Source organism: Empidonax traillii, unplaced genomic scaffold, assembly GCF_003031625.1.
Source record: "Empidonax traillii isolate 1590-97213 ecotype Southwest subspecies unplaced genomic scaffold, ASM303162v1 scaffold62:size2133460, whole genome shotgun sequence".
Lineage (NCBI taxonomy): Eukaryota > Metazoa > Chordata > Aves > Passeriformes > Tyrannidae > Empidonax > Empidonax traillii.
In genome coordinates, this window is record NW_020955255.1 from 1,900,880 (window position 1) to 1,915,259 (window position 14,380).

At 40.2% G+C, this 14,380-nt stretch overlaps 1 protein-coding gene across 4 annotated transcripts in view; it reads right to left on the reverse strand.

The window, feature by feature from the left end:
• FNBP1L (formin binding protein 1 like) overlaps nucleotides 1-4,350 on the reverse strand; it is a 55,799-nt gene extending 51,449 nt beyond the window's left edge. For 3 of the 4 annotated variants that reach the window (XM_027879983.1, XM_027879980.1, XM_027879979.1), the window contains exon 1: nucleotides 2,809-2,880. In XM_027879983.1, coding sequence (XP_027735784.1) covers nucleotides 2,809-2,871 — 63 coding nt within the window. In that variant the 5' untranslated portion in view covers nucleotides 2,872-2,880. Of the gene's footprint in view, nucleotides 1-2,808; nucleotides 2,881-4,132 lie in introns of those variants that run through there. The other variant, XM_027879982.1, reaches the window with a different exon arrangement.
• Nucleotides 4,351-14,380: the final 10,030 nt, after the last annotated feature.

Here is a 14,380-nt window from a genome sequence, read left to right on the forward strand (position 1 = left end):
AAAACATCCTTCCTGTTGGTTTTTTTTTAAAGAGACAGTACAAACCCTTTAATTAATTTCCAAAGAAGCCACTTCAGAGTGCCAATCATGCAGTGTCTCCACTCATTAAGCCAAGAACTTCATTATCAACCATGCTCCAGCCTCCAAAGTTCAGTGAGCCTTTAGCATCAAAGCAAATGCACTACATATTCAATTTAACAGCACAATAACTCAAGATGACAATAAGCAGACACATTTTGTTAAATATTCTATGTTAATGCTATTTGTATACTTCACGCCCATCACAAACAGAACTCCAGATGTACAGAACATACACACTGAACAGATGCTCATGCTGAGCAGATTCTTAAACATATCGTAATCCATCATTTTTATTTCCAAATATTTAAAGTTACTAAAAAAAAACCCACAATTTTAGTTCCATTAATCTAATCTTGACTTGGATATTGCAGCACAGTTTGACAGAAGTCAGATAGGGCCACCTTATAAAGCAAATATGCAAGTCTGACCACAACTTCAGTGGGTAAAACTTCTTAGTGCTCATAAGGTGAACATAAGTGTGCTGCATTTGGAAAAAGAATGAAAAAGCCAGCGGTTATTATGAAAAGTGTACCTAAATAACAAAGGAGAAAGGGGAGTATATTTCCCACTGCACAGAAAACGAGGTGGAATTAAACAGTTCTAATGACAGGATGGCTTAGAGGATTCAACATTTATTTTACTACTATTCATTTACACTATTTTATACAACGCTATCAACAGGGAGCATGCTGTTCAGCCAAGACACACTGAAAAGCATCGAGTGTATTGAAGCATTCTAGCCTACTCAAGACATGTATGTTTTGTACAATGCACATCCACTTTAGAGAATTGTGGCGTACTTAAAAAAGTTGCTTGAAAAACAAAACAAAAAAAAGAACCAAAATCCACAAACAGAAAGAGCAGCTCCCAAATTTAAATAATTAAACAATACTGGACAACTAAAGAATATCTTTCCCTTATCCTGTCCCTGATGTAACCATTTAATTAGCATATGTATAATTTCAGTAACAGAATAGCCATATCAAACAAGTAACACATAAATACCAGACATGAGTTGCTTTCCTAATCACCTGATTTTTCTTCTGGTTTCTTATTTGTCTCTATATTCATTCATGCCTGCTTTTTACTTTATAAGAAATACCACACAGTATATTCTTATATATATAAGAAATACCACACAGTACAAAGACTCCAGAACAATTAAAAAAATACATAAGAACTGCGAATCAGCATAAAATACCAAAGAACAGAACAAAGACATACAATTTGAGAAGGCAGAGTTAAGGAGATATTAAAATACCTGATACACAATCATCAAATTTGCTTCAGGGAATCAGCAATGCATAGATACGTATCTGCAAATGTTCAGACAAACTATCATCTAGACACCAGTGGTAATCCTGAAAAATTCCACTCTGTGATAACAGGTGAAAGCACTAATGAAGGAGAGCCTTAGGCCCAAGAAGGTCTCCAAAAACCTGTGCAGAACAGCCCTGTGCACCTGGAGACTGAATACAGCGAGCTGCTTGTGCCCTGCTGCCGTGAGCAAACCCAGAGCAGCTCCGGCTCCTCCTGAAGCTCTGCTGATGCAGCAACAGGACACGATGAAGGAACAGCTACAGTAAAGCACAAACATGTCGAATAGTTTATTTATTCCTTGTTCAGGGCCCTGTTTTTGAAGGTCCACAAATACTGTTTTTCCTTGTGTTAACCTAGTTTTAAGCTGATTTTTAACAATTTAATTTTGTGCCAGATCTTGAAAAAGTAATCCTTAGGTGCCCAGCACAAGTTGTTAAAACAATTAACATTTCATACTCTTTACAGTCAGTGAGAAAAGCACTTAATATTTTTCCAAGCAAGAAACCAGTTTGCTTTATAACACTGATAGATTTAACCACGATTAGATTCAACAAGAAAAAAATAACCCATTTAAAAGGCACACTGCTATGTAAAAACGTGCATTGTCAGAGTCTAGTTGTATAGTTACAGACCATTTTATGCATAAAGTTACATCATTAGTGTAGAGTCGCAGGTCAGCTCCTAACACTAAAGGAAAAAAATACTAAATTTTGCTGAAATAAAAGTATTGCAGTAAAACTAGCTTCAAATTTTGGCATTATTTCTTCAAACTAGCACATAATTAGTGACTTGGGAAAAAAAATCTAACATGTCAAGATAAATTTCAGCTAACTTCATGAAACTGTGAATTAAATGCCCGTCATTAAAGGTCAAAATCCATCTTCATGTATACATTTCTGAAGTACATGACAAAGAAATGCACATCCATATGAAACTGAACACAAGACAGACTACAATATCTTCAACTGTCACTTATATAAGCTGAACAATGAAAAACACATTTAAGAGGCTACAAAAATGAGCAGATATGAGTAAGTTTTAACTGCAAAAATGAGCAGATATGAGTAAGTTTTAACTGTTTTCTAAAGCAATACATACGTGAGTGTTTACAGAAGAAAATTCAGTGCTCACTTCAAATGACAAACCCTACTCTTCCAAAGTGACACTGACCTTCACCTCTCACCTGAAGAACAAGTATGAGCTACACACACATTCTTGTGCAGCCAATATAAATCACAGCTTTTACTTACTCCTTACCGCCAATGTTACAACTGTTTTATATTTCAGGCTTGTTACAGCAGTGCTATCAGTACGTCCCATGTGTATTTTATCTGAATGCTCGTCGTGCCTATAAATCCTAGCTAAGCAAAAGTTACCATGCAAAACACTAAAATAACCCTTAAATACCCTTAAATCAGGCTTCTCCACGCAGTACACTTGATGCAATGCTATTACATCTTCATTTTGCATAGTCAGACACGACTTTCTCAGGTGGCTTGAGGAGCTCCGCTGGCGTTCCCAGCTCCCTACGCCCCACCCAGCCACTGCCTGCAGCGCCACGGCTGCCCCGGCTCCTCGGGCAACCACTTGTCTCGGCGTGGAGCAATCTTTGCTCCTCTAGAGACTAACAGCCCTGTACTACAAAATGCTGATAAAGGTTTTTAATTCAACTTTAAAAAAAAAAAAAACACACACCAAAAAACTATAATGCTAGGTCCAGTTTAAGAGTTCCTGAACACAGACTTCAATCTGCAATGTTTAGCTTTGTGTAATTTTTTTTCCCTTAGCACAAGTGTTTGTGCTTCACAGCCTTTGAAAGAAAAAAAAAAAAAAAAAAAAAAAAAGAAAGGCAGGCGGTATTCAAAACGGGGACGTTAAATCCTCCTTGGTACTACTATTGGTTTGTATGCCCACGCTTTCCCACGATCAGTGTCAGCTCCAGGCAGAGGGGCAGCAGCAGGAAACCCGGCCGAGGAGATACAACATCCCACCACTGCGAGCAGACATCGCTGTGCCTCGCTCCGGCACTCCCCGGGGAGAAGCCCCTGCTCTGCCGCCCTCAGCACAGCCAAAATCCCCGTGGAGGGAGACGGGAGGCTTAAGGAAAGACCTAACGCAAGGCAGACACTGGCGCGGACACACTGCCCATCTTGCTGCCAATTCTTCGCGTTTAAAACAAACACAGCGCAGTGTTAGCCAATGTTCGAGGGCACTTTTAGAGACAAAGCTATAGAATAGCTGCTTCTAATGAGGGCCAACAACTCAAAACCCTTTGCTCGCCTAAGCAGCCCGCTGATTTTCGGAGGAGCAGCAGCCCGACCCCACAGCCCCGAGAGTGCCCGGTGAGGGCCGCGGCCGCTGCCCGAGCGGCGCCGGGACCCCGCCCCAGGCCGCCCCGGAGCGCGGCGCCGGCCGAGCCCCGAGCGCTCGGTTCTGCGGCCACATCGGCGGGCGGGGGGTACACAAAGCGCCGGTCCCGCCCCGGGCGAGCGGAGGGGCCGCCCCGGGAGCGCCATGGCCGCGCAGGCGGCGCCCCCGCCCCGCCGCGGCCCCCCCGGCCCGGCGCTCCCGCCGCCCCCGCGCCCAACCCCGCCCGGCCCCCGCGCCGAACAAAGCAGCGCGCCTCGGCCCTCGCCTGCGCTCCGGCTGCTCCGCGCCTCGCCCGCGGCCCCCGAGCAGACAAGGGAAGGCAGCGAATCTCAGACACAATGAGAGGCGAGCCGGGACTCACCCACAGCTCCGTGCCCCAGCTCATGGCTGCTCTGCAGGCAGTGCCGGCTCCGGCACAAGCGGCACAGGCGGGATGAGGCGTCGGGCGGCGGCCGGAGAACGAGTTCCCCCCGGGCAGCGCCGGTGCCCTCAGTCAGCGGGGAGAGGCGGCGGCGGCGGCGAGGAACGACGTCGCTCCCAGCTCCAGCTCCGCCTGGCTCGGGAGGGGGAGCCGCGGAGGAGACTGGGAGAGGGGCGGGTCCGGCTGGAGCGGCGGGGCCGGGACGGGAGCGGCTGGCGCTGCCCCGAGCCCCGAGCGGCCGCGGGGCGAAGGTGCCGCGCCGAGGGCACCGCGTCGTTACTGATTAACGCGGTGGCGGCCCGGGCCTTTGTGTCCCGCCCGGCCCCTCGGAGCGCTGAGTCACGGCGGGGGCCCGGCCTCGCACCCTCCGCCCCGGCAGCGAGAAATACACAGCGACCGCCTTACGCTGTACACCTCAGGTGTACAGGTAAATCAGAAATTGAGATGCGAGGCTGGCAGCTCAGGAGAAAAGAAAAGCGCCCATTTTTGATGGAGTAGTCGGATGAATCATATTGTTGACTGTAACGGGGAGTTTCCTCAGCAGCTAGGAAAGAACAGGTGTTAAATCCTTGTCGAAGATTATTTTTCCACCAAAGTGTTACGAAGCCACTACTAGGAAGGAAACGTTTTAAAAGCCTTCTTTATTTCGTGATTTTCCTCTCATTTTTGTATACAATTTTGTATAGAATTCATTCTTATAAGCTCAATAAAACCTCAATATAATAATACTGCTAAGTCAGTGATGAAACAAAAAAATTACAGAAATCATTTCCAAGTCACCTTTCGGGTAATGTTCCTTGGCATCACACTTAATTTAGGTTTAGTTCTATTTTCCATATGAAAGGAAAACAAGTTTTTTCAGATGGATATGAAATTATTGTATTAGAATAATATTAACATCAGAACATCAAAATAAGCAGATGAGCTCACAGATCAATGTAACTTCCAGAGTGAAATGTTAGAGGTATTCACACAAGATAAGCATTTGAGTCCATGAGGATGCACAAAATGAGTAAATGTGCCACATGCTGTGTGTTTTAGGAAGTTGGTGGTCATAAACCCCACAGATTTTAGACTCTCATGCTGAAATTCCACAGTGAGCACAGTTCAACTGAAGTCTGGCACATTAACTCAGATGGCAGACTGCATACATTACTGAAAATAATCAGCAAGCAGAACACATGTTGAGGATTCAGGTAATGAAGTAGAAATAAGTAAATTATTGAAATTATTAATAAATGTATACTTTTATTCACTCAATTTATGTGTCTTTCAGGGTTAGGGAAAACAATTTCCATTAAATGCTGTAAAGATCAATCAGCCTTTTGCTTAGCTACAAGCTTGTCACATATCTTTATATAATTCTTAAAAAAATTTAATCAGATGATAATGAAATAACACAGGTTTAAAACACAGATAAGTAAAAATTTTAAAACTGTTCATTTCGTATGGTTTTTAATACATCTCTTTTAAATTAATACTTATAATTGCTGCACATGCAATAATTTTAGAAAGAGGCATTTCAACAGTTTTTAATCACACATTAATTCATACTCTACCATGTCCAAGGTTTATAAAAGCATGCAATGATCTGGGCACCTTTGGTTTCAGATGCCTGATTTGGCATGTTATTTAATTTAAAAAGCATTGTTTTGAGAAACAAATGTACACTGTACCTTTAAATATGAGGAGTGAGAGTCCCGATCATTTTAGTGAATTTGAAATTTGTTGCCAGCTTTTGGAGAGACGGGATTTTTCACTTCCTGATCATTTCAGAAAACCTCGTATTTCCAATTGTTTCAGTTTAGTTATCTAAAAATTAACCCTAGAACAACTTCAGAGTTAAAATTTTTAACTTTAGAAGCCCAAAAACAGTATTGAAAATTAATCTACTGGAAAATTGACCCTAAATTCTAAGTCTATAGATCCACAAGTTTTGAAAGTCAGGCACTTACTTGGCACTCAGCTTTGAAGTACTGGCCTTTCACTGTACAAAACATATATCAAGAGAGTTTCAATGTGTAATATAAATACTTATATTTGTGGTTGGTTGATTGATACATAAACCCTCAGGTTCCTTTATTTACTAATTTAAGAATTAACTAATTACTCCTATTTCTGCAAATTATTCAAGGCCAACATTCTAACTTCACAACCTCCAGAACAGATTGAGAGGCTGTTCTGAAATACTGTGTAAAATAGGATAGGTGTTATCACAGCAGCCTCTGGGCTATACCTGCCTTTTAAGAGCTCATGTTAAGAGGAGCAATCAAAAGGTATTACTGAGCAGGCTTTGAACAAGCTAGCACTAGGATAGGGCACTGTCATTGCACCAGAGCACCACTGCAGTCTGGCTGATTATTCATCTCCAGAAGTTAACAGGTAGGCTTGGAGAAGCAAGGCTGGTTAGACACGGTACACAGAAACACTGTTCCTGGGCCCCAGCCTAGTGTTCGTGCATGGAAGCACAGTGCATCCTTCAGCTGTGTCGGTTCTCTCTCAACTAGCTCAGGTCTTGGAGGTTCACTGTGCAATGTAATTCTCTAGAGAATTAACACGAAATCTGCCTCAAAGAATGCTGTTCACAATTATCTGAGATACTGCCCACAGCTGTTGCTTCTTCAGGTGAAGTAAACAAAAAAGGCTGGGGAACAGTAGTACAATGTATATGCACTAGAGGGAAATGGCGGAATGATTGCTTCTGATATTCCTGGGAAGCCAGCAAGTATTTCTAAATCTATTCTGGACATATTATTATTTTTTAAAATAATTTAACAACAATGTAAGCTTACAGTCTGTGTGGTTAGGATAAAAATCTTCATAACACATTTTATACAGTTTTCATTTCACAGGATTCCAAAAACTCAAATGCAAAGCCTATTTCTTCCCTACAGCAGCTTTATTAGTGTTTTAATTTAAACATGGGAACAACTGTTTTCAAGACTGTTTTCTGACTTTTAGTTTGCTTTCGACCCATACTTCTTCCAAAACCAGAAGTACATACCTGTATCAGGTACATATATGGAGATGAGTATTTCACCTTTACTTAAACTAGGAGTCACTTAATCGATGCAGAGAAGATCACAGTTCACACAATAAATGACAAAGGCAATTGGTATGAAGTTAGTTAAAAGACAAAAAGCACTTAGATAAATTTGAAATTCATAAACAAACAGTATACTAATTAGGACCATGTGACCAAACCAAATTTTAATTTGATTAAAATAAAACAGAAGTCTTAGCAGCATAATTCTTACCACTTCAGCTTAGTGAGAAGCCTGACATCAGTCATCATTTGGCCCTTTTCCTGCTTAAGTACACTCTTGCTTTGGGAGATTCCCACATGAACACAGAGCTGTGCTGTCCTCCAGTTCAGGATGTGAAATGACCGAGCTGCAAGACAAGGGAAAGAGTCTGCTACATCTCTGCAGGATATTGTCGGAAATGTTGTAATTAATCATTTACAATTTTGACATTGTTTCCATTATCAGCAATTGCAACTGGCCCTAGGCCTAGAAGTAATTAAACAAATATTACCCTACAGATTTTTATTCTTCTATTCTTTATTCTCCTTAAAATCATCAGCTGGGGGAGGAGATGCCACTGAAGGGATTCAAGAATACATTAAAGACATATTCAAGTAATTTTTGCATGCAGCAAAGGGATCATGATAAATTGCATTGTTCTAGTATCCTTGTAAATCAGTAGCTTTTTCTGGAAGCTGATGACAACTTATTTTTAGCGTAGAAAATTTACCAGTATACTTAGTTGGATTTCCCATCACTGACTAATTAACGCAGGCTTTAAAAAAACTGCCCAATTCTATTTTTAGACTGAATCCACATAATTCCAGTTATTACAATAGTTATGTATTTTGTTAATTCTGGTCACTTCTCAACAGAACCTACTTGAGTCTACAAGTGTACCTAAGGATATTATCTTGGCAGAAAAACAATCTGCATGATTAATTTGGAGTGGCAGAAAAGCTGTCTGGCACTCCCTGTGGGCACGCTTTCTAAAGAGAGAAGCAGCTTAGCTTTCCACTGCCACAAGAATCAGCAGGACCAAACAAATTACTTCCAAATATCTCTGTCTCAGTGTGAGCTGCCATTAATCCTTTTCTCTGCTAGCCAGCAGTCTCTTTGTCGAATTAAAATTGGATTTTTACTCCATAAAGACAATAAGTGTTACAAAAACCGCATTATCTCTTTTTGCTTCAAAACCAAAAGAATTTAGCTCCCTCCTTGCTTTACACATGGACTTCCCCCATCACCAGTGCTCTTTAAGTGCTCTAATTTTAAAAAATATTGGTGTTCATAACACTTCCATGTGGTGAGTGGGTAATCATTACTTCACAGCTCAGGAAATACTTTGAGACAAAAGAATAGGTGTCTTGACACTTCAGCTTGTGCTGAGTTCCCCACAGACTTCCTGTGTCTCCCAGAGGCTGGTTAACCATAACCAGCAGTATGCAAAGAGTTGGTAGCTGTGCCTCTGCCTAGAGGCTTTACTCCCACGAGGTTCCTATTCCAGCTGTTAGGCAAAATAAACTTACAGTTTTACTCTGAGTACTGATTTATTTTTCTTTTAAGCAGAAAATTGTCAGGAAAGTATATTAGTTAGACCACACCACTCCTGCTTCAAGGCAGAAGAAAAACTGCACTTATTAGTGCAACCTAAGGCACTACTTAAAATTCTAATTTTTCTCCTATCTCAGAATTTTTGTGGGAAGAACTGTACCCGTCCATCTTTTCCAGTCCAGTTCCTGCATCGAAATGCATTTTATATAGCAAAAGAAAGGCCTGTTTCTTTCTTTTTAACTCTCATCTCAGCAAACGGAAAGACATCACCAGTGACTGGATAACAGAACTGAAAGGACACTACATCCACCAGCTATAAATAGGAGGAAAATGAGAACTTCCATCTGCTTTTATGAAATATCCTGTGTTTGCTTTTTTTGCCTGCACTATAGCCAAGAGCACATCTTTCTCCACCATACGTAGCAGAAAAATATGTTGTCGATCAGCACCAACTAGCAATATTATAACTACAAATAGCCTCTTATTTCATAGGTATTTACTTTTTTACCAGTGAAACAAGACTATCACATGATAATTCAGCATTTTTTTTTTGATAATATAATCTGCATCCCAATCTGGAGGCTGGGCAATTACAAAATATCAGGTAATACCCATAAATCATGATTTTAAAATACTACTTTCAACTTTGTAATGCCTGCATTACCTGCTTGAATACTACAAATCCATTTGTTTCCATTATACATGCCTTTAGAATTATATCAAAATATAACCATAAATGCCAGGACTTTGCTACCTTAACTTATGTTACCTCCAGTTCACCTAATCCATGCCTTCTCCATTCTCCCATCAACCCCTTCCATACACATTTCCATAATTTAAAAGAACATCAATCTGTATCCACTGTGCAGAGGTAGGTATGGCTATGGATAATTCTGATAGTCAATTTTTGTCATTACCATATTATTTAGAGGCATAAAGATTATTAATTTTGAGATAATAACCAAAGACTTGAATAGTCAGTGCTATTGGTATCAACAGCAGCTTTCATATTGTATCAGTAGTGAAAGATGCAGACTCTGTCACGGTACGAATTCAAGCTGTAGAAAAACGAACAGTGGATGAACATGAGGCAAACGGTCAGCACCACCCATTTTCAGACTCGCTAAAATATTCTCCTATCATCTGACTTTGAGTTCTGATCAGAAACAGAAATGTATATGCAGTTGTACAAAATATGCCTTAACACCGAGCGTAATCAGTTTCCTACGCTGCTTTTAATCTCACAAAAGGAGTTTTAATTCAGAACTGGTTCATGCATTATCACCACAGATGCCCGGATCAGTTCACACTTTCAGTGGTTTTGCCACATCCAGCTGAAAGCCATTCCCTGAGCTCGACAGCCGCCTGCCGGTCAGGGACAGCCCCGCAGCGGGACGGACCCGTCCGGCTGCTGCATCAGCCGCATCCCACCGTATGGAGTGAGGGGTCAGGAACGACAATGGGAAACTGAGGGCAACGGTCCCTTAATTGTCCTACCTGCCGTACAACTGCAGGTCTTGACTGCTCTCCTTCAAAGGGCTTAGTATCAGTGGCCAGTGGTTTAATTTCAGATGTTCTTTCCTTATTTCACATCTGTGGTGGTTCCTCCTTTTCTCATGAGAAAGTTGATGTCCACGATGCATAATACTGCATTTAAATGATGCAGAAGATCTTTCTAAGAATTACAGTCTGGAGGGAAACTCAAAAGTAATTTATATCCAAGAAAACTCCCTCCCACTATTAATCACTTTAAAGAACAAAAACCAGTAAATAAATCAACAGTGAGAATGAGAACAGTGTGCTGAGCATAGGATATCCCATTAAGCAAATAATTTACCCTTCTATGTCTCTGTCTCACATTAATGAAGATAGCTGCAACCCAGTTTATCATTTTTATTTGTTCCAAGTGAGATTCTGACCAAAGACTAACTGCAGAAATTTTCAAATAATCCCAAAGAAACAAAACCAAAAGTAATCACTTGTTTATGAAGGAATTTTGATTTTGTGACATTACATTTCTGAATCTCTATTTAACTAAATTCAAGGACCAATACCTGCTCTTTGGATTTCAAAGGCAGATCAAATCCAACAAGTAGCCAGCTAGTAAGAGTCTCGTCCTCCACACCCCCTTATCTTTGTACATTCTTCCCCATCACCCTGAAACAAGGTGAGATGCAAAGGGAAGAATACACACTTACGTATATAGACTCATTTTCTAGTAGACAAGGTTTTTCCCTTTTGGATTTAACCACTACTTTGGGTACTCTCCTTTATGTTCAGATCTCACGAGCTGACGAATTTTTGAAAATTAAGTACACAGAACATGAGGGCTTGAGTTGTGCTGTTACTACCTTTGTGTCCTTAATAGCTAATCCACAAAAAGAAGTTACCACGTTACTATTTCCTATGACCATTTTTCACATTAAAAAATACATAATTTTCAGCACCAAATAAAAAATTTGGCTAAATTTGAGGAACAAACTGCCCCTTTAAGTTGTAATATATAGACCACTGAGGCAGATCACAAAAATACATCCCAAACCAGACACATATGCAAAATTCTATTTAAACATTCAGAAGCTTTATTCTGTATTCATAAAAGAGAAACTTCTAAAATATGCTATTGTAACACAGCCAATACAGAGATTTCATTTTAGGGAAACATCTAATACTCAATCCCCTTTTCACATGATCAAAGCAAAAGCACAGCTAAAGCAATCAAGGAAATGTCCTCCCTCCAGGCTTGGCTGCTACTGTTCTTCCTGCAGGACTGTGATTCATGCCCTAGATCCTTTGCATCTAGGAAGGGACACACCATGCTGGTTAGATCATCTTCCTGAGAGGAAGGTCTGAGAGGTGATTTTTGTCTCAGAACATCAATTAGCACTACTAAAAAAGGTAAAAGAACATTTGGGGGTTTTTTTAACACATTTTGGAAAAGATAACTCACCAACAATAGTGACAGAAATTTAGACCTGTGTTTTCACATCCTGCAGATAGGATAAATACCTCTCTCATATTCAGTCAAAAACTGTCCCTTTAATTTTAATTATATAATATATTCAGCTAACCTAATTTATTTTGTTTATAAAGCTTTAGTTTTGTTTAAGCTTTATTTAGAACTATATTTTTAAAACCAATTTTTTAAGCATCTCAGAACTCACGTAATTTTTGTAGAAATGAAAACATGATTGTTTTCAACAACAGACCATATTGAAAACAAGAGAACAAGTTACTCATAATTTAAGGGCAACGAGTTTAGTTGCAGACAACTTGCCCAGCAATCCCAGACAACCAAATTACCACAAGTATAGAACACCTAAGACCACCAGATAATATGGAAGATGTATGTAAATACATATTGAAGAAGCAACTGTATTTAAGTTTTGAATTTTACCTGTTTATTAATTATCTGCATGTGAAAATTATACCAGTTAGATGTTTGCATAACAGTATGAAAAAAATAAATCTGTGCTGCTCACCTTGCTCCTTCATTCATATTTTCTAACGTTTTCAGAGAACGAAGTCTCCTTTACTGCAGCTGGGATGGGGAGGACATTCCAACTGTGCATCACTAACACTGCCACTGCCCTGAGAAACTTAGTTCTCTTCCACGGGTTACACTGCTGCCTAACTGAGAACACAAACTCTACCTGAAACAAAAACAACATTGAATTTGATTTGTAATTCCGCTGTGGTTTTTCACTCTGAGGTGAGAGAATGAAACTTGAACACAACATTACTGAAACAAAGTCCTAGCCTATAACCAGCAAACCCAAGCACTGTCATATTACAAATAAATGCTTTAATCTCTGACAATGACTTTTACAACGAGCCTGTTTGTTTTCCCAATTACTTGCTCTCTAGATGAGTCACTGCACTGTGGAGATAACATCTTTTCCCTCTACACAGCGCACCACCTTTTAGTTCTGTAGCACGTGAGTGTTAACTTCAAAGCACAGTGTAACATTGCCCACGCCTAACTAATACTTGTACAATGCTTTGAAGATGTAAAAGTCTATGATTACTGACTAGTTAAGTTTTGAACTAATACCAAAATTGGACTACCACTGAAATGAGTGTGGAAATCATTCAAAGTTACACCATGCAATACTACCTCTTCAACATTAGTTACCCTGGGTGGGGGCTGAGGGAAAAAATCCATTACTTCCTTTGAAAGAAGAAAAAAAGAAATCTCTGAAGTACTACAAAAATCAACCACATGAACATTCAGCCTGAAGTGTAATCTTTACATAGTGTAATATGCCTCTTACAAATCTTCATCCCAGATATGTAAAGCAGACTGTTGTCCATCCTTACCTGAATTTTTGATTCAAGCTGGGGGATGGAAGTCTTCATCTATTCCAGTAGCTGATGTAGCAATAAATCACGGCCATGATGAGTTAAAATCAAATGTCCCTTTTGCCAACTTTTGCAGGAGCATCACCTGCTACAGATCTCTACCCTAGGTTATTAAACTTTATGCTAGGCTCATCCGCACAGCAAAACCCATGTTTATCAGATCTATCAATAACTGATGTGTGGAATTTGGCGCATCCAATTTGATTCACTGTCTAATCATTTTGTTGCAATCACTCCCCAAGTAGTGGCTTCAGTTGCATCACAGCACAGTGCCACAGAACAGAACAGCACTCGGTCCATCTGTTTCCTTCCAGGAATGCACAGCTCTAGCATACTTGTTGCCCCACACACGCAAGAACTGGGAGAATTACTTCCAATGACGTTATTAAATTCTCAATTACCCATTTCTGTAGCTATGTTTGCATGGTATCAAAAAGAAAAGCACTCATTTCAATCAGGGGAAAAAAAATATTCGGACTAAGCACAAACATATTTTGCAAAAGAACCTTTCGCTCCTGATTGCCAGCAAACCTTAACTGGCCTGCACTCCTTTTCATCATCGAGTCCCACCCACACAGCATACTTTAGTCACAGATAGCACATGCATTGACTGAACCTTAAACAAGTCCAAGGGCTCAAAGAGCCAGATTGTCTGGTACTGACTGTTAGTAAAATCCATCTTAACACTGGCCTGCATCCCACTGATGTGCTCTTTGCTGTGTAAGCTGTGAAGTAAAACCTTTTCCATCTCAGACAGGTTAACAGCATAACACCAAAAGTAAATCTACCCACAGCACATTTTACCTTTTGTATTAACATTTCTCCTCCTCCTCCTTCCACATTGTTTTGTGCATGGTTTATACAGAATCACAACCCAACACTAGGAGACTAAAATGAGGTACACATTTCAGAGTAAGGGTTCTCTGTTCCACGATCATTAGGTCATATGACTTGGCATTGTTTCAAATGAAAACAATCTTTCCACACAAAAAGATCAACTAGACATTATTACACAAGTCCTCCTTAATGGAGGCACTTTTACAAAATCTGCAGAGCATCATTCATATTTGTGGCTTTCTGGAACTTTCTCCATTCTTGCAGAAATGCCACCGTTTCAAAACCTAACTCAACCTGCCACACGTAAATACTGAAATTCAAATACCATTATAAGCATTTGATGTTTAGAATCCTTAAGACACTCCTCTGAAAGTACCTCAGTGTAGTAAATACAACTACATTCATTATC